General features: G+C 41.6%; 1 protein-coding gene across 2 annotated transcripts in view; it reads left to right on the top strand.

Moving 5' to 3' along the window:
• Positions 1–20794, top strand: part of LOC138267781 (fatty acyl-CoA hydrolase precursor, medium chain-like) — a 247890-nt gene that overhangs the window by 79935 nt on the left and 147161 nt on the right. Inside the window, exons 3-4 of one of the 2 annotated variants that reach the window (XM_069216980.1) lie at positions 1723–1927; positions 8319–8457. In XM_069216980.1, coding sequence (XP_069073081.1) covers positions 1723–1927; positions 8319–8457 — 344 coding nt within the window. The remainder of the gene's footprint in view (positions 1–1722; positions 1928–8318; positions 8458–20794) is intronic. The other variant, XM_069216981.1, reaches the window with a different exon arrangement.

The raw sequence follows: 20794 nt of genomic DNA, 5'->3' as shown, positions 1-20794 counted from the left end.
AAGGAGGCTGAAAGCACCAAATATAGTAAAAATGGGGTATGTCCCAGTAAAATGCTAAATTTGTGTTGAAAAATGTGGTTTTCTGATTCATGTTTGCCCGTTCCTGAAAGGTGGGAAGATAGTGATTTCAGCACAAGAAACCCTTTGTTGATGGCATTTTCAGGGAAAAAACCACAAGCCTTCTTCGGCAGCCCTTTTTTCCCATTTTTTTTGGAAAAAACAAAATTTTCACTGTATTTTGGCTATTTTCTTGGTCTCCTCCAGGTGAAACCACTAACTCTGGGTACCATTAGAATCCCTAGGATGTTGGAAAAAAAGGACGCAAATTTGGCGTGGTTAGCTTATGTGGACAAAAAGTTATGAAGCCCTAAGCGTGAACTACCCCAAATAGCCAAAAAAGGGCTCAGCACTGGGGGGGAAAAGGCCCAGCAGCTAAGGGGTTAATGTCCATTTCAATTGCTCTACTGAAAATCACATACACAAAAATCATAGTGATTCCTACCAAGTGAATGGTATGTTTTCTACCTAACTTGTGTTTTCTTACAAAAATAAATTTGACATTCCTCCTCATTAGTTAGCCCTTTTCCATCCCATGCTGGGGACATAATCTGGATTCTGCTTGCCTTAGAGCTAGTTCTTTGTCTCCCCCTCATGGATGAACTAACACCATTTGTATCCTATAGAATCTACCATCATTGCTATTTGGCTGTGTTTCTTTTGCAATACGTTTTACAAACTAAGGCAACTTGCAAACATACATTATTGCATTTTTTGAGTGGCCATCTCTACAGACTTCAAGAAAAACTACCATACGGTCAGTTTTTGCAGTGCAATTGTGCCAAGGAATATTATTTTTAAAACACTAACAACAAATTGACACACAGATGTGACCTTAAAAGACTGGCACACCAAGCCCTACAAACATGTTTATGCATCTAAAGTACCTTTTGTTAAAAAGAGTAAAGTAGGATTGGTTTGCAATATTATGTGTCACAATTCGACATCCCACCATATTAAAAGAAAAAGTTAATTTAAAGGCAACAAAATTTGGTAAAAGCACTTGAGATGTTAAAGACATGTTCAAAACAGATTGTGTGCTTTAAAAAAGGTAAAAATCTCTATGGCGTTTTCTAAAGACTACTAGCCACTTTAGACACAGAAATCTCGCTCCGTGCAACTACACATTGCAAAGTATATGTTTGCATGCATTCCCAAGAGTTATAGTATGCATGGCTATTGTGTAAGTTATGGATTCCCATCCTAACCATAACTTGCAAATTTCAGTGTTTTTTCTGTCTTAATTTGTAACCATACTTGTGCTTCGTCTGTGATTTTTAGGTAGATTTATAAGTTTGTTTTAAATATACATTGAGGTGTGATAACAACGACCTCAATAACAACACATTCACCTTTGATTTGTTTTTTAAATGAAGACATGCTCTTAAATTTGGACCAGGCCAGCCATCAGTCATCTTTTTTCCACAGCATCCACAATGGAGGTAAAAGCTATCTTAGTGGAAAACCCTACTAAGCTGGATAACCTAAATTGTAAAGGCCAGCCATGGTGGCTAAACGAAGCCCAAAGATGAAAAAATGGTTCACAATTTCTTGTGGGAGGTGAAAAACAGTAAACGCTTTATGACAGCAAAATTAGTTCTTTAAAAAGTTTTTATATCGAAGGTAGCAATGGTTGAATAATTAAGACTATTTTATTTTATTCAGGACAAGATGCTCGTGGCACTTTAGTAACAACAAAATACGGCCAGGTTCAAGGAACACAGCTCCGAGTTAAAGGATCAAACAGAGTAATAAACACTTTTTTTGGAATTCCGTTTGCAAAACCACCACTTGGAGAATTGAGATTCTCTCCTCCAGAACATCCTGAGCCATGGTCTGATGTCAGAGATGCAACAGCCTACCCTCCACTGTAAGAAAGCAATGTTTGGTCACCATATTTAAACCATATGGAATGGGTACCTGCCACAATGTGAATGTATTAAATATAAGTAAATATGTTTTATTATCAAACTGATGTGGTGTAATTTGAAATTTTCAGGTACAAATGGTTGCTTAGGGAACTAGCTGTAGCATAGGGTTTTCAACAATAGACTATAAAGGTCTAATGGAAATATGTGGAAATAGAGTACGAGAGTAACAGTGTTAGTTTAACATGCAGCCTGAGTACTGATCTAGAGGCTGACAAAACCCAATTGAGGTGAATTGCATGCCCTTTAGATAGCAATACACTATGGGCCTGATTTAGAGTGTGGCACATGGGGGTTACTTTGTCACAAATGTGACAGATATTCTGTCCTCAGTATTACAATTTCCATAGAGTATAATGGAATCGTAATACAATGGATGGGATATCTGTCATGTTTGTGACAGAGTAACTCCATCTGCCAAATTCTAAATCAGGCCCTATGTCCGGCAATTTAATAGTGTGAACCAACAAACACAAAAGTTGACAGTTAGTGAATCACGTATGTGGACGACTCTACTTATTTGCATTTGTTTGATAAGAACCAAGTAAATGGCCAGTTTAAACAATAACTGCAAGCCAAATGAGGTATCTCCCACTAAAGCAATAAAATAAGGTTTTTACCTCAAAGTCTCACATACAGGGTACAACAATTCTTTACCACAAACACACAAAGAAGTGAATAAAGATTGACTTGCTTGGTAGTGTAAAAGTCCAGACTAGTCTCACATCTGCTGTATGATGCCAAGGAATACATGATATGATGAATGATATTTGGTATAGCTCAGTGTTTGAAATAACGATGTGTCTTGTCATTAGCAGCCAATATGTCCCTAAAGAACCAAATAATTATTTTGTTGTTTCTGAAATCCACCTTGGACTCCATTATGTTTTCTCAAATGATGTGTGCTTAAAGATTGGCACCATTAGGGGTGGACAGAAATTGTTGATACATCATTGAAATGTGTTTCTTCTGGATGCAGCTTGATAAATACATTTCCGTAGTTCTTGATTGTTCCTAAATCTGAGTTTTAGTGTTTTTTAATTAGTATTTTTTGTATCACGTCAAAGAATCCTATAGCTTGTTAATGCTCCTATCTCTATCACTGATGAAAACATCTCCTGTGTACTTGCTACAACGGAGCTGTTATAGCATCCTCAGGAATTAGACCTACCAATGGACTATCTTTAATAGGACAGTGGTTGAATAAATACCCAATATCAAATCTATTTCAGGTTTGCCTCAGTGATTTCATAAAATTCCTTATAAACTGTAAACTAAGTTTAATCCTGATGACTGATTGATCAAAATTCTCATAGATCAAGGGTAAAGTAAGGATAATACAGTTGCTTAACAAATTAGCCTAAAAAAAAATAGGACTCCATGTATTCAACTTGAGAAGGTAAATAGTATGCTTCTGTTGGAAAGTGATTCATTTGTAAGGGCAGGTGTAAGGAAATGCCTCCTTGGCATGGTTACCCCCTGACTTTTTGCCTTTGCTGATGCTATGTTTTGAATTGAAAGTGTGCTGAGGCCTGCTAACCAGGCCCCAGCACCAGTGTTCTTTCCCTAACCTGTACTTTTGTATCCACAATTGGCACACCCTGGCATCCAGGTAAGTCCCTTGTAACTGGTACCTCTGGTACCAAGGGCCCTGATGCCAGGGAAGGTCTCTAAGGGCTGCAGCATGTCTTATGCCACCCTGGAGACCCCTCACTCAGCACAGACACACTGCTTACCAGCTTGTGTGTGCTAGTGAGAACAAAATGAGTAAGTCGACATGGCACCCCCCTCAGGGTGCCATGCCAGCCTCTCACTGCCTATGCAGTATAGGTAAGACACCCCTCTAGCAGGCCTTACAGCCCTAAGGCAGGGTGCACTATACCATAGGTGAGGGCACCAGTGCATGAGCACTGTGCCCCTACAGTGTCTAAGCCAAACCTTATGCATTGTAAGTGCAGGGTAGCCATAAGAGTATATGGTCTGGGAGTCTGTCAAACACGAACTCCACAGCACCATAATGGCTACACTGAAAACTGGGAAGTTTGGTATCAAACTTCTCAGCACAATAAATGCACACTGATGCCAGTGTACATTTTATTGTAAAATACACCCCAGAGGGCACCTTAGAGGTGCCCCCTGAAACCTAACCGACTATCTGTGTAGGCTGACTGGTTCCAGCAGCCTGCCACACTAGAGACATGTTGCTGGCCCCATGGGGAGAGTGCCTTTGTCACTCTGAGGCCAGTAACAAAGCCTGCACTGGGTGGAGATGCTAACACCTCCCCCAGGCAGGAGCTGTAACACCTGGCGGTGAGCCTCAAAGGCTCACCCCTTTGTCACAGCACCACAGGACACTCCAGCTTAGTGGAGTTGCCCGCCCCCTCCGGCCACGGCCCCCACTTTTGGCGGCAAGGCTGGAGGAAACAAAGAAAACAACAAGGAGGAGTCACTGGCCAGTCAGGACAGCCCCTAAGGTGTCCTGAGCTGAAGTGACTCTAACTTTTAGAAATCCTCCATCTTGCAGATGGAGGATTCCCCCAATAGGATTAGGGATGTGACCCCCTCCCCTTGGGAGGAGGCACAAAGAGGGTGTACTCACCCTCAGGGCTAGTAGCCATTGGCTACTAACACCCCAGACCTAAACACACCCTTAAATTTAGTATTTAAGGGCTCCCCTGAACCTAAGAATTTAGATTCCTGCAACTAACAAGAAGAAGGACTGCTGAGCTGAAAAACCCCTGCAGAGGAAGAACAGAAGACACCAACTGCCTTGGCCCCAGACTTACCGGCCTGTCTCCTGCCTTCCAAAGAAACCTGCTCCAGCGACGCTTTCCAAGGGACCAGCGACCTCTGAATCCTCTGAGGACTGCCCTGCTTCGAAAAAGACAAGAAACTCCCGAGGACAGTGGCACTGCTCCAAAAGAACTGCAACTTTGTTACAAGGAGCAGATTTAAAGACCCCTGCAACTCCCCGCAAGAAGCGTGAGACTTGCAACACTGCACCCGGCGACCCCAACTCGACTGGTGGAGAAACAACGCTTCAGGGAGGACCCTCCGGCGACTCTACGACTGTGAGTAACCAAAGTTGTCCCCCCTGAGCCCCCACAGCGACGCCTGCAGAGGGAATCCCCAGGCTCCCCCTGACCGCGACTGTCTGAACTCCATTTCCCGACGGCTGGAAAAGACCCTGCACCCGCAGCCCCCAGCACCTAAAGGAACGGAATTCCAGTGCAGGAGTAACCCCCAGGAAGCCCTCTCCCTTGCCCAGGTGGTGGCTACCCCGAGGAGCCCCCCCCCCTTGCCTGCCTGCGACGCTGAAGAGATCCCTTGATCTCTCATTGAAAACCATTGTGAACCCGACGCGTGTTTGCACACTGCACCCGGCCGCCCCCGCGCTGCTGAGGGTGTACTTTTTGTGCTAACTTGTGTCCCCCCGGTGCCCTACAAAACCCCCCTGGTCTGCCCTCCGAAGACGCGGGTACTTACCTGCTGGCAGACTGGAACCGGGGCACCCCCTTCTCTCCATTGAAGCCTATGTGTTTTGGGCACCTCTTTGACCTTTTCACCTGACCGGCCCTGAGCTGCTGGTGTGATAACTTTGGGGTTGCTCTGAACCCCCAACGGTGGGCTACCTTGGACCAAAAACTGAAACCTGTAAGTGACTTACTTATCTGTCAAAACTAACAATAACTTACCTCCCCCAGGAACTGTGAAAATTGCACTGTGTCCACTTTTAAAACAGCTTATTGTGTTTTATGTAAAAAGTATACATGCTAAAGTAATGATTCAACGTTCCTAGAGTACTTACCTGCAATACCTTTCAAATGAGATATTACATGTAAAATTTGAACCTGTGGTTCCTAAAATAAACTAAGAAAATATATTTTTCTATAACAAAACCTATTGGCTGGATTTGTCTCTGAGTGTGTGTACCTCATTTATTGTCTATGTGTATGTACAACAAATGCTTAACACTACTTCTTGGATAAGCCTACTGCTCGACCACACTACCACAAAATAGAGCATTAGTATTATCTCTTTTTGCCACTATCTTACCTCTAAGGGGAACCCTTGGACTAATTACCTACACCTGGCAATAGGCCACTAACCCCACTTAGGTCCAGTCAGGTCTCAGTAAATTAACCCCAGCTCAACCCTTGGTAGCTTGGCAACGAGCAACAAGGCTTAACTTCGAGACAAGTGTTTAAAGCATTTAAAAATCACAAAACAGTAAATAAGTAAAACACAAAACACAATTTATAAAAATAGATTATCTTCAAAATGACACCAAAACAATTAATAGCGGATGAGGAGAACCGGAATTCTTAAAGAATTAATGTTTTCTAGTGCATAGAAGCAACTAGTGCTCAAAGCCACCCACGAGGCAACACTATTAAGCTTACTTTTAGAAGTGTTTCTTGTTTCAGGAAAGTGGTCCACAACAGCAGCCAAGGGTTCAGAGGCTGTAGTTTGCCTCTTGGGGTCTCGGACTACAAATCCCAAAACACACCTCTTCAACTTATGGAGTTGCTCCAAACGTCTCCAGATTTCTGGATCTTCTTCCAGATGTCCTTTTTGGGTCCTTGAAGTTTCCATAACTTGATCCAATGTTCCAGAAGCTCTGAGTTGCTCCTTGGGACTACAATTCCCAGAATGCATTTGGTCAGAATCCTCAAATGGTCACTGGACGCAGGTCAGCTGGGCTCTTCTTGCAGGACTTGATGCAGGGGACTCTGGGCAGCTCTTTTGTACCTGCAAAAAGGGAGACCCTTCTTGAAGCAGTAGTAGACAGGCAAAGTAATTTTAGTGTTGAAGCCCAAATGTGCAGCTGATGCAGTCCTTCAGAGTGCAATGTCCAGCTGCAGGTCAGAGGTCCAGCAGGGCAGTACTTCTTTTTCTTTGTCATGTCCCTTGTAGGGATCTGAGGTGTGGGTGCTGCTCTGCCATATTTATCCTTGCTCCAGGGGTGGGAAGAAGGGGTCCTGATTGTCCAATCACAGGCAGGCTCCTTCCCCCTTCGATGACCACTTCCTGGGAAGTGTGGCAAGAATCAACCCCCAGGGAGCAACATACTTCAAAAATCCAACATGGCTGAAACTGATTTTTGGAGTTAGATCTGACTGGGCCCACCCACTGGTGTGGCTAAAAATCCTAAACACAAACCTCTCCTGCCATCTCCTAATCTAATCAATATAGAGATGGTTCTTGACCATGGCTTGCCTAATCCGATCCTCCCCAAGTTGTTTTATTCATTTCTTAGGGCACTGATAGTCCTCTTTGACTGTAATAAACAATATCAAGCACCGGGCTCCATTTTGTCTTACGCACATGGTGAAATTGTGTGCTCGGAGAATAATTCAGCAAAATTATTAGGCTCTTACAAAGCATCTCTTCTTGCTACCCAAGATCTCAAATTACCTTAACCCCAAATTAGATGTACACATCAGGCTTCTCCCTCCCAAGCCTGATAGAGCAATTCATTTGAGGGTTTGAAACGGAAATCGATTTGAAGATGATCAAGCTTTTACTATAAATACATTGTTATCTTTAGTTTTAAAAGTTGAAATCAAGCTTCTGAGCTAATCCAAGAAATAAAACTTGCAATTTAGTATGCCTTTCTAAGTCTCATTGCTGAGCCTAGAATTTTATCAATGTGCTGATGCCCGGATCTGGCCCTGACACATAAAGATTGATAGTCCCTTGATTATCTTAGGAACCTGTGCTTATTGTATGTTTCCAAGGATAATTTGTAATTTTAAAAGACAAAAATTGATGCCCATCCCAGGTCGGAAGCATATGGGTGCATATTTCGAACTTTTTTGTGAATGATTCCTTTATTATTCACGGATATTGCCTACCCATTAGACGTTGTTTTCAGTTTCTTATCCGATACGTTGTCTTCAAGGCAACAAGCACATAATTGCAGTTTCCTAGTTCTTTTATACATCTCCACCTATGATGAATTTAAATTGTGGTATAATGTGCCACTGTCTTATTTTCATTCAGTTACTTTACATGCCATGAAAATATAGAAATCCTGTCCCTTTTCTTCATTGTCTTTCACTCTCAAAAGTGTCTCTATCAATAATGTACAATTTAAAAAATATATTATTTCAATGTTTTCCATATTGGGATCTGGTTTGTTTATATTATGTATACCAACTTTGTAATATGACTTTAACAAAGGGGGAAATTGTAAAAATTCTGTGATAAATACTATTGTACTTACATAAACGGAAACCACAGAAAGAAATTGTATTTCCAGCCCCATTGCACATGTCCATCTGTTCACATTATTACATGAAATACCAACACATGTATTTTGATTTATAGGTGCATACAGGACCTAAAGCAAATTGATAAGTTCAAAGAAATATTTCAGACAGATATGCCAGATTTTACAATTTCCGAGGACTGTCTTCACCTGAACATTTACACTCCTGCAGAGGCAAAGAATGATGACAAGCTCCCTGTAAGCACATTTCTAGCATGTTTATTTTCAATTATAAAATGGTAAGACAACTTTAACATGTGTGTTATAGTGTTAACCCAATAATTGCATTAAGCCTACTCTGCAGTTTTAACTTCCTTTCTTACAGTCTTTGTCATGTAGGTTTCTTGATGAGGCACTTGGAGTTGAATTGTAGGTGATGAAATTTTGATTTACCACTTCTGTGTGTTCGGCCAGCACTGCCTGTGAATTCCTGGTTAAGGTTTCAATTTGAATCATAATATATATGATTGAACTGACTATATTCTTATGTTGTTGTTCTTACAAAAGTTTTGCAAATCTAGGAGTCACTGCTAGCTACAAGGAGTAATATGGAAGATTCTGGAAGACAGTTCCAAATCTCTGAATCATTATTCCTAGTACTGATTATGCAATGTGTGTCTGGAGTCAGGCAATGTGTCTCTTATTATCAGTTGAATGATAGACCTTAGTGTTTACCACTCACCTTTCCATTTTACTGTGAGGGAAAATGTGCATGAGCAAAATTAGTGGGTAATTGGACCTGCCTTTCAAAACTGTAGTTAACCTACCCTTTTTTGAGCATAGGGGTCCATGGAAATTCCACTGGCAGAGCCTCAGCTGGCTCTGTCATTTGAAATCTATGATATTAGAGCCCATTTGCCACTCAGTCACCTAGCAGCACTTGCACCACAGTATTCAGTGTAGAGGAAATATCACATACTTACACAGCCCAACCCCCCTATGTTAATTATGACACAGTGCTGCAGAGAAATTAGAAAATGGTCTTGGTGTACAAAGAGGTTTCTAGTAGCCATTATAGCCAATGTTGTTTCTACAACAAACACCTGGTTTGAGAGTTTTATGAAAAGAAAGTTTGCTGAGTGGAACCAATATAACATGGCTTCTATTCATCAGACTGCTCACCACATCACTGGGCTGTATGGAGTGACATTGATATTTAAATAATTCTTAAGTACAGAGGCGAAGACAACATTAACATATATTGCACACAAGCTCACTTTCATTAGATTATGTCCCCGATACAGCAGCCAAGTTTTTAGTCAAAATTGTAAGCACTTGTGTTTTGATTCAAAATTCAGATCTAACCTGGAGTGTAACTTTGACACTCTCAGGAAGGACAGTAGCCAAGCTTCACAGACAGTGGGGATGAAATCAGGTGTGGTTTATCTTCAGTTCTCCATATGTGAACTAACACTTGGTCTTTCATTAAAACACATTCTTTTTTGTGTAGTTGTGCTTTCTTCTTAGACGATCTAGAACCCCCTTTTTTTCCTCAGCCTCTGCTTGACAGATAACCCCAAAACTTTCAAGGAAGGAGCTGGGGTGGGTGACCTTTTTTTACAAAAATATAATGAAGATTTGTCAGTCAGCGCCAAAGTTATTTGCACTCAAACAATACATTTCCTATGGTAATAGGTCCTAACTATTACTGCCCGGTGGCCAGAACTACCATGACAGGTTACTGAGATATTTCCTATTTCCTTTCAATACCGACTACAACCTGCAGATGTCAGTGCCCATCAAAATTAATGAGTGAGAGTGGTAGTGCCTGGTGTCTCTGTTGTTTCTTTTTTTATTCCCCTTTCCCAGTTCTACCAACTCTCATAGCATTGGTTTCTGTCATAATTGATGACGGTAAGGGTATTCCCAGCTCAAGGGTATGCTCAGACATTGGTCATGTGCTCACTGTGCCACTCAAGCCAAGCTACATCCAACTGAATAAACATAAACAAAGCAAAATTAGTGTTGAGTGGCTTGTGTTCTGATTCAGGAAGGACCTGGCCTGGCAGTTCCAGCTGGACTCTTCATATAGGAGAACTGTCAAGACTGATATGGCTGGGTTCAAAGTGAGAAGACATGAAGGGCAAAAAAAATGATGGGTTGGAATGCTACTCCCAGCGATCAGCAGTGATTACATTAGTTATAAGCATTCCTTCCATCGCTTGTTGTGTGAGAGCTGGAAAAGTGCAGTCTTCATGTATAATCCAGAAGAATGAAAGCCAAGACATAATGTGATCTTCACTCTCTGATCTAAAGAAAGTGAGATTATTCCACTTAGAAAGTGACTTCAGAACTACTGTTTAAATCTATGTACTCTTGTATCTGGATGGTGTAAACTCTCTTTTCTATTGCCTCCCAGACTGCCAACTAGCCTCCCCCCCTTTATGGGCATTCTATATGTTGCAACATGTCTCATCTAAGGCCTGAAGAACTAGGCTAACATTACCCCTATACAGTTGAAACACCACCAGCTCCTCTTGAGGGCACACACCATTCTCAAAACCAGCTGCATCTCTTATAAAACCAGTAGTTCCAGCATCTTCATCTCCCTGCCCAAACTTCCACAGACCCCTCTCCCCTAAGCTGCATACCCAGGACCTGATTCAGGAAGGTAAACTTGTACATTTGGTCTAAACTTAGACCAAACATCTAAGTTTACGATCTTTGGGAATTCACAAAGGGCATTTATGAGTGGTATCTTTATATCCACACTCGGGATGGATCGGGTCCCTAATTAAGAACCTCACTATATCTGGTGGCTTTTGGCATTGCCTCATCCAGGACACCTCATACAGTTAAGTATGTTTCACATATCATTGGCTTCACTCCATTACAACTTATTGTAGACTAGTAGAAACATATGTCCATTCAGGACAACTGTTTCAGGCATACATTAGAAAAACTGTTTTACGCATCCCTTTGGTGGGAGAAACAAAGTTTAATTTGTAGAATACATCTACCATGTATTAGTCAATGATTTCCATACATCTCCACGAGCTCTGTAGGGCAAATCTGTAGAACAGTGATACTTCTTTTGTAGATTGTTGTTCTTTTTTCTGAAGCAGAAACTTACACATTGTATCTTCTATGGGTTCTGTTGTTTTTTTAAAATAAAATATCAATTGTTAGTGTATGCATATGAGATACAAGGTATCATCTCGCTAATACTTTATCTTGTTATGGCTCTGTTAGGTTTTTAAAGTTTAAGTGTCATAGGCATATAACTATGTATTTTGAATGTAAAGAAGATTAAAAAAAACATGGAATCAGACCTTCTTTAATGCAATCAGGGTCTGAACAACATCCCTGTATCCTCAGGACCTCCGCAACCCTTCTCCAATTTAGAAAAGAGCTTAAGGTGAAGAACCTTTTTTAAATTACCCCGTTATCTTCATCTGAAAAACGCCCAAGTCTCCTCATGCTGCAGTTATATTGCCTTTGAGGGTGTATTCATCTAAAGTTGAATGAACTCAGAATGACCTTTTTTCACCAATCAATTCTTCTCTATACTTATGTTTCCTAAAAGCATATCTATACTGAATCTCATATTGACTTCAGTGTAATTCACTACCACGTCCCTACAGGGATCAGCACACTTTAGGGGCTTATTTGCAAGAAAGTGGCGCATCGCTCCCAATGCACCATTTTTCATGCGTCGCACCTGTTGACGCAGAATTTCTAATTAAATCAATAATGAATATTCATGTATTCTGAGTGTTGGATTTGCATAGAAATGTAATAACATAGAGGGAAATAATGCACGCATTTGAAGGTGCGACTACCAGAGTGGCCATCAATGTTCACAAAGTGTACTTATTAATGGCTTATTAATATGAAATGTTGAGCTTATGTTTGATCAAGGTAGTAATATGTCATATTGAAGGTTATGCAATATATATTTGCTTTATTAATAGTAAGCCTTAACTTAGCGGTGGTCTTGGCCTAGTTGCACGGCCTCATGTCAAGCTGCATTTCTTAGGCGTTTTATAAAATGGATGCTTAAAGAATTAAATTGTGATTTTCCACTGTACTGTCCATGTGGTCATAGCTAAAAGTCTTTCTCATGAGAACTGCTTGCTGTCAGGAATCCCCAAGGTGCCTCCTGCGTTATCTGTCTGCATCCCCAGGGATTAGGGTTAAATCATGTCTCTGTTCTTGGTTAAACCTTCATGTTTCTAAGTAAACATGATGTGCTGTGTTACACAATTGGTTTTATCAATGCTTGTTTTACCAATGCTTGTTTGCTAATGCGAGCAGGTGTATACATGTGCTTCGAACTGGGTGTGGTGTAGACATGTGCGTCTCATTGGGTGTGGTGACTTATCCACATGTGGAATTCAACTGCTTTCCTGATTGGCTATATATAGCAGAGTGAAGCATGCCTCTCTGCTTGGCTTTGTTTTGCTTCCTGATCTCAGCATTTGATTTGGCAGTCCAGCCCCTGCTGTCATCCTCGTATTCAGGACTTTTGAGGCAATTTTTTTCTTCGTACCTGTACCAGGTGACACCAGACATTCCTCCAGCACTCTGGAAAAGACTGCAGCTAAGTGACTAGTATTCTTCAGAGAGTTTGTTCTTTGAGCGCCGCGCTTTCTTAGAACAGCTGGTGTATTTCAGACCTCGTATTTTGGCAGAGTGCTTATCTTGAAGAGACAAATGCATTTCTGAACATTCTACATTATTATTGTAGTTACTTGCTTAAATGTGCTTCAGGAAATCTGCTTGAGCTCAAGTACTACAAAACGTGACAGTGCAATTTTAAAAGAGCATTTACGTGACTTTTCTTTCTCTAATAGCATAACTCTTGGATTTAAATTGTGTCATTCATGCCTGTGTTTCAGGTTTTCACACACAGTGAAACCAAACCAAACTGTGCCACCCTAACTGTTTAAAACCAGAGTGGACATTTGTATTTCTTGGATTGTTTTTGGTCCTTTTAGTTTAAGCCTATGCGTGCAGAAAAATTATCCGTGATATAATTATTGCCTTTGTTTGTCTTTCTTGTGCATGATAAGTGCAACCATAATTCTAATTGCAGTGTGCAACAGTGAATCTCTGTGAAGCCAGCCCTAGTGTTGCAGTACTTATTGTTATGGTACTCAGTTTGGGTTTTTGGTAATGCAGTGTTAGTAATTGTGCCAACAGTTATTATTATCCAAGAAAAGTGCTGGAGCATCCCAGTGTTCTTCTACCGCTCCTGTGCCCATATCAGAAAGAGAGATTCAGTTTCAAGCAAGATGAGTGCACTAACTCTACTATCACTCTGTCAACAACCACCTGCCCCCGATGATACAGGGTGCCTGGCTGGACCGGCAAGACGTGGCAGTGTTTTGTATCTTTCTCTTCCACTCCCCCTTTCCTTTTGGGACACCTGCCGAGGTTTCTGTGTCCACCAGGAAGTGCTGAGAGGTGTTTCAGGAGGTCAGGGCATACCATCGCCCCTGCAGACATCCTGCTTTTCAGGTGAGTGGCCCTGACTCGACACTTGCTAGGAGATGATGTACTTGCTAGTGCAACAATGTTTAATGTAATGTGTGTGAGACTGACTTTCCCAGGAGAAGACAAAGACCATACTGACTGGAGTATAAGCTTCAACAATATTGTTACCTGATGAGGGCAATGACAGAAGAGATGTGAACCAGTCGTCGACATGTGAACCATGTAGTTGAAGAACTTTAGATTAAGGGTTTTAGTTTAATTGGACTACCTGCGAACATTTGATTCACTGACCAATTAGGATGTGGGAAATAGTTTTAGGCAATCTAACTTAGCCAGACTGCACGGAGAGAAGACAGGCGATTTGCCCATTTTCTATCTTGCCATAAAGCCATTAGTTCTTGATTGTCTTGAGAAGAGACATGCTTAACTTTAGTGCTTAAGAAACTTTGCTTTTTCTGATGCTGACTCCTGATGCCTTGCTGACCAGACTGATGTCCTGATGACGAAGACTATCTTAGCTTGCCGATCCAATTGAGGAGAGGTATACTATCACTGGTGTTGTTTGCTATGTCTATTTGCTTTTGTTTGTAGGTACCAACTGCTATTTTGATACAGCCATAGTCAGATGTTTTCCAAATTTGTGTTGAGTAAATTGTTTTGCATGAAGCCTAAACATGCTATTCTAATCTGATGTTAGTTAAGATTCTCACTGATGGAGTTTGCTACATGAATTAACAGCTGATGTCTTTTTTTTGCTGTATTCTAAAGGTATGTTATTTCATTTGCGCAGTTATTCTTGCTGTTAATTTGCACTGTAACTTTAGAATGTGTAGTAGCTCAAGCCTTGATTAGATTGTGATTCTTTCACCGTTTTGAGCAGCCAGTATTGTTTCTGCATGTTTATCAATTGATTTTGAGATTAACCTATGTTACATTAGCATTGTTAATATAGGGAAATAAATATTCTAACTTTTGCATAAAGGTGTGGTTATTCATGACTGCAAGTTCATGGTGTGTGACATTTACTGACTCCTATTGATTATTAATGCTAATGATTATTTGTTATTTATCGGTATAGGTACGGGGTTTATATGGTGGGAACATCTTAAGTGTAGACAAAAGGTTCATCGACCTATTCGCGTCCCCTTGTAAGTTTACTTATTAAGGTCAGATGCGCCAACACGCCTGCCCCACCTAACAACACCATGGTTGCACCGTATTTACAATACGGCGCACCATGGCAGTCGTTAGGACAATAGCATCAGATTTTTTACACTAATATGGGGCTTTGCTGCATCAGCATCAAACATTTTGATGCTAGTGCAGCAAAGCATAGGGAGGTCTAATGCTTAAAATGGGTGCATCATTTTAACTCCTGCTCTGAGCAGGCATTAAAAATGATGGAAAAATGGTGCAGTGAAATTTAAATTTCTCTGCGCTACTTTCGGGCCTCCCTGTGTAGGAATGCTCCCTTGCATACACTATGCGCGGCTCAGGCATAATGTGGCGCAAGCATTGTGCTATTTTGTAAATACGGCACCGGAGAAAGGCCTTCCTAGAACCGCCTTAGCATTAAGAAAAATGATGCTAAGGCGGTGCTAGGTGGTGCTAGGGGCTTATAAATATTCCCCTTTATTTCTTTATTTTTCCTGCAGGATTAGTCCCATGTTTACCATTTCATCCTGCACCTCATTGACGTCCTAACAGAAGCACCAGGAGTTTACCTCTTGCCACACCTTGAGAAATGATCTCTTTCTTCGCAAAACTTGCTTACTTTTTATGGTAGGTAGAGTGCTTTTAGGACCTGTATCTAAAGAACCTCTCTTTTATGTAACCACATTAGGGATTTAGCATGAATATTTTTTGTTAGAACTTTTACTGTTATTTTTTCTTACCCTGTACACTCTATAGTGCAAAAGCAGCTTTTTGTCATCATGATTATTCCAAAAACACTGGAGGTTGTAAATATTGTTAACACTCTCAAAGGCAATTTGCTTTTGCTAATGTATTACGATTTCAATCACAGAAAACATGAAAACAACATTGCTTCTCAGTTTGAATTAAAAAGATTGTAGGAAGGCCTCTCCATTAGCTTCCAGTCAATGCCAGGATTAAGCCAGTATGATAGGAAAGAGGATGGAAACTTTGCAAAACATCTTCCATCTTTTAAACACTTACTAAAGGTGGGAAAGAGGTTTAAAGCTCTCTCACACAGAAGGTTTGGAAAGTCTAATGAAGTTTTTGTAAACATATAAGATCTGTAACTATTGCCAAACCTAGGTAGAACTTAGATTAAGGTTATGGGGAATTGTGGGTTCAGTTCAAATCATTTTTGATAATGTATTGTCAAATTGCGGATCTGTTAGCAGTTTAGTGCAGTAACATTTGTCAAGGAATGGCATGATTTAATTACTACTATACAGAGTAGCAATATGAGGATACCCGACTGAAATTGTTATAAAAATGTTATAGAAAATAGTGATTTTGTAAATACATTAGACTAATAGCATCAATCACATTCTATAGGACTTAAACACTACAATAAAGTGAGAAATTTACAGATGAAAAGGTTTGGGTTTGTTTAGTGACAAATTGGGAATTTGTAAAAACATTAGATGGTAATATTCATTAAATCATAGTAGAGGTTAAATGCCACTTCACTTCTCAATATCAGTTTTGTTTTCTCAACTCACATTTTGGCGGATCTTTAGTGTGAAATAGTAAATTTCTAGCATGGTAAGGTACTGGCATTTATATGCTTCATTACATAGTGTCAAAGGTTCTACCGTGCTTAATTTGAGCCAGTAGTTGTTGGTTGAGGGCAGCAGCACATATTTTTGGGGACCGGCACTTATTTTCCAACATCAGATGGGGGAGAAGGAAAAACACACTGAGTGGTAAGACAGAGAAAATAAAAGATGGCAAAACTGTCATAGATAGAAAGCAGGAACCTGCAAGAGTGAAAAAGATAGATAGCTAGGCAGAATGCAGCACACATAGAAAGAAGGAAAAATTGGGCAAAATAAAGAAATTTTTCCCCGTTGCGTCATCCTTACGCCAACCCTAAGTGGCTTAGGAATCTGGTCCATTCCCAGACTTGTAAATCCTTCATAGTCCTTCAGGCTGCATAGGTGTTGCGTGGGAACACCCAAGCAACACCCCTGGAACGCCCCTTTCATGCAGTGTTATGCATGAAAGGGGTCCATATTTACAAGGCTATGAAAAGCCACGCAAGCTGATTTTGTATTTCCTTGTAAATATGGGACAGCACACTGCCCCACCAGAGCCTAAAAAAAGTGATGCTCCGGTGGCGCACTGTGCCGCTAGGACCTCGTGAATCAGGCCCCTAGTTCTAGGGGAATGGATGTGTCTGAAGTCACCTTCCAGAATGAACTGTTTTAAAGAAGATAAATAGTATCTAACAGTGTAGCTTGATCATAGAGTCTTATATGAAGTAAAACAACCCCACTCATGTTCCTCATTTCATTGTGATGTGCATACAGAGATGTTGATTTCCCCAAGGACATTTTCTAACCAATGTATCAATTTCTTTGAAATAACCTTTGATAATCTTTATAGGGATATTGGCAAATAACAATAAAAAAGTGGGTGTTTAGATATTTTGACTAAGGAACCCTACCAATATTTGACAAGGACAATTACTGCTGTCTTCAAAAAGCTGATATACCATATTTAAAATGGACCTATTGTCTATTGAAAATAAATCTGTGTAATTAGTAGTAACTTAAATACTTAAGTAACACATTGGAAGACCAGACGAAAATTGTCCCTTTATTTGACATGTAGGGTCTGAAAATGTTGCATTAAGAAAAAGAATCTCAGACTTGCTTTGGCTCATCTTATAACCACCTATCGAGGTAAAGGCATAAATTTTACAAAAAACTCTTTAGATATTGGCTTTCTCTGCTGACAAATAAATAGTTATACTATCGGTAAAACTTTATAATTTTGACATAACAAAAAGGGGTGCCAGAATAGAGTCATTGCTGCAAAATATTTTCCCTGAGGGTTTCTTAAAAAACATAAACAAAATAGGCCACATTAGACAACCCTGGCAAGTGCATTGAGAAATTTCAGTGTGCCCCACCTCTCTAGAAACCTACAGTTCTGGTGGGGGCATCTAAATATATATTTTTAGAATTTGTATAACTTCATTAGGAAAATAGAAATCACTCAGAATAATAAACAGACCTGTCCAAATAACTACATTGAACGCTATCTCTCCGTCATTCATTATTGTTTCAGCTTTTAAGCTTTTCTGTAAATAATAATCATTCACTTGAATTGGATAGTGTCGATTAACTGCAATTGATCTAAAATCTCTGTGGCAAAACACCATTTTGATAATTATGGATCAATTTTTTAGATAAAAGGCACAATCCAAAAGTCCAGTCATTTTGTAAATAACTTATAATCTGCGTTAAGTAGACTAATGGGCTTATAAGAAGTTGTTTTATTAGGTGGCTTGCCATTTCTAAAAAAACAACCACAATAGCTTCTGATAATGAGGGCGGATGTGAGAAAAGGCGTCTTTTGTCACGGTTAGCCCTTACTTTTTGCCTGATATTTAATGTGGTCTCGAAGTTGTTAGTGCCCTTGGCCCCTGCTAACCAGGTTCCCTGGGCCAGATCTCTTTCCCAAAACTGTTGTGATGCATTAACACAATTGGCAACACCTTTAGCTGCCACTATTAGTCTCTAGTAAATGGTACTTAGGTACCCAGGGCATGGGGTACTTAGGGTAGGACCCTGAGGGCAGCATCATAGATTATGCCACGCTCAAGGGCCATGCATCCAGATGCACCCAGCACTGACATTGAAGGCTGATGAGTCCTGGTGCATTCCTAAAATGCAAACTCAACATATCACATTGCCTGTGTTACCTGTCTACTGTACACTGCAAGCAACATAGGTAAGTCACGCCTCTGGCAGGCCTTCCAGACCTAAGGCAGGGTGCACTATACTATATGTGTGGGCACACATGCATGAGCAATAGGTCTCTACTGTATCCTTGCCAAATCTGGGACATAGTTAGGAAACAGAACAGCCATTTTAGATGTGTGTGCTGGACACTGGTCAGTAGAGGTTCCACAGCTACATGATAGCCACTCTGAACCCTGGGTTGCTTGGTATTAAATAACTCAGAATGATATATCCAAACTGGTACCAGTATTGGATTTATTGCAAAATGTTCCCAGGGTCCACCTTAGAGGTGACCCCTGCTAAGCTACCTAACACTGGCATGGTTGCTGGCTGGTCACAACCAGCTTGCCATCACCAGACAAGATTCTGGAACCCTGGGGGTCACAGCCTCTGCTCTCTGGGTCTAGAAACAAAGCCCTTCCTGTGCTGAGATGTTACACCTCCTCTGTCAGGAATGTGCACTACCCTGCTGTGAGAAAGTAGCCTCTTTCTAGCATTGTTACCCTCACTTTTGGCCTGTTTGTGCATTGGGGTTCCAGGAGATCCTTGTGGGCTTCAGGATTTCTTTTGCCACCCATGAGGAGCTCAGACAAACCTTTCTTCAGGACTGCCACTGCAGCCTGAGTGACATAGTGCACACACCATTTCACAGCAGTTTTCACTGCACTTAAGTAACTTATAAGTCACCTATATGTAAAACCTTAATTTACTGAAGGCTTGGTGCAAAGTAACTAAGTGTGAGGGCACTCTTGCACTAGCAAAGGTGCCCCCACGCTGTCCAGAGCCATTTCCCCAGACTTCGTGAGTGTGGGGATAGCATTACACACGTGCACTACATATAGGTCAATACCTATACAGTATGTAGATCACAGAATTGTCACCCAGTTCCAAATCTGGTATTGGAGGGCCAGTCTCATGCATCCTGTGGGCTCCACCATGGACCCCCACTACTGCCAAACCAGCTCTCTCAGGTTTGCACTGTAGCTCCAGCTGCTGCCACCTCACAGACAGGTTTCTGCCCTCTTGTGGTCTGAGCAGCTCAGTCCCAGGATGGCAGAACAATGCATTTCCTTTCGGAGGAGGGTGTTACACCATCTCCCTTTGGAAATCGGTGTTACAGGCTTGGGAGAGTTAGCCTCCCAGAGCCTCGGGAAATGCTTTGAAGGGCACAGATGGTGCCCTCCTTGCATAATCCAGTCTAAAACGGTTCAGGGACCCCCAGTCTCTGCTCTGGTGTGAAACTGGACAAAGGAAAAGGGAGTGACCACTCCCCTGTCCATCACCACCCCAGCGGTGGTGCCCAGAGCTCTTCCAGTGTGTCCCTGCCATTAGCCATCTTGTTTTCCAAGGTGTGGGGACATTCTGGAGATCTCTGAGTGGCCAGTGCCAGCAGGTGACTTCAGAGACCCCTCCTGATAGGTGCATACCTGGGTAGGTTGCCAATCCTCCACTCAGGGCTATTTAGAGTCTTTCCTGTGTATGCCTCTTCAGATTCAGCTTGCAAGACTCCTCCAGGAATCCTCTGCATCCTCTGCTTCAACTCCTGACTATCGGATCAACTTCAGACTGTTCCAGGAACCGCTGTAACTGCAACAAAGTATCCAGGGCGAATCCTGTGACCTGAAACTTCAGCTACAGCCAGCATTTGCAACAGTTTCCAAGGTGTGCAAGCTCTGAGGACTCCTGTCTTTACCCTCCTGTGGAGTGACGGAGTCACTTCCCTGCTCCTGCAGGCACCCTTCAGCAATGACGACCAGTTCCCTGGGACTCCTCTCCTGTCAACGAGCATGCTCCCTGGAACACAGGTGGTGGACTGACGTGACCCGAGACTGTGCTAAGGTCCAGCTGTCCACATTTGGAGGAGGTAAGAGCTTGCCTTTCTGGTTTGCGACAGTACCCCTGTGTACCGCGTCATCTCCAGCTCCTTGGGCTTCTGTGCACTTCTTCCAAGAATCCTTTGTGCACAGTGTAGCCCAGGTCCCCAGCACTCCATCCTGTGATGCACAACTCGCTGAGTTGTTCTCCTGCAGCGTGGGACCTTCTTTTGTTATGCTGCACCAACAGCACTTTACATCTTCTTTGTCCCCGTGTCCTGGGACTCCCGTGGGTGCTGCCTGATCTTCCATGGGCTCTCTCCAGTGTTGAGAGCCCCT

Source organism: Pleurodeles waltl, chromosome 12, assembly GCF_031143425.1.
Source record: "Pleurodeles waltl isolate 20211129_DDA chromosome 12, aPleWal1.hap1.20221129, whole genome shotgun sequence".
Lineage (NCBI taxonomy): Eukaryota > Metazoa > Chordata > Amphibia > Caudata > Salamandridae > Pleurodeles > Pleurodeles waltl.
This window is presented reverse-complemented; position numbering and strand designations above follow the sequence as displayed.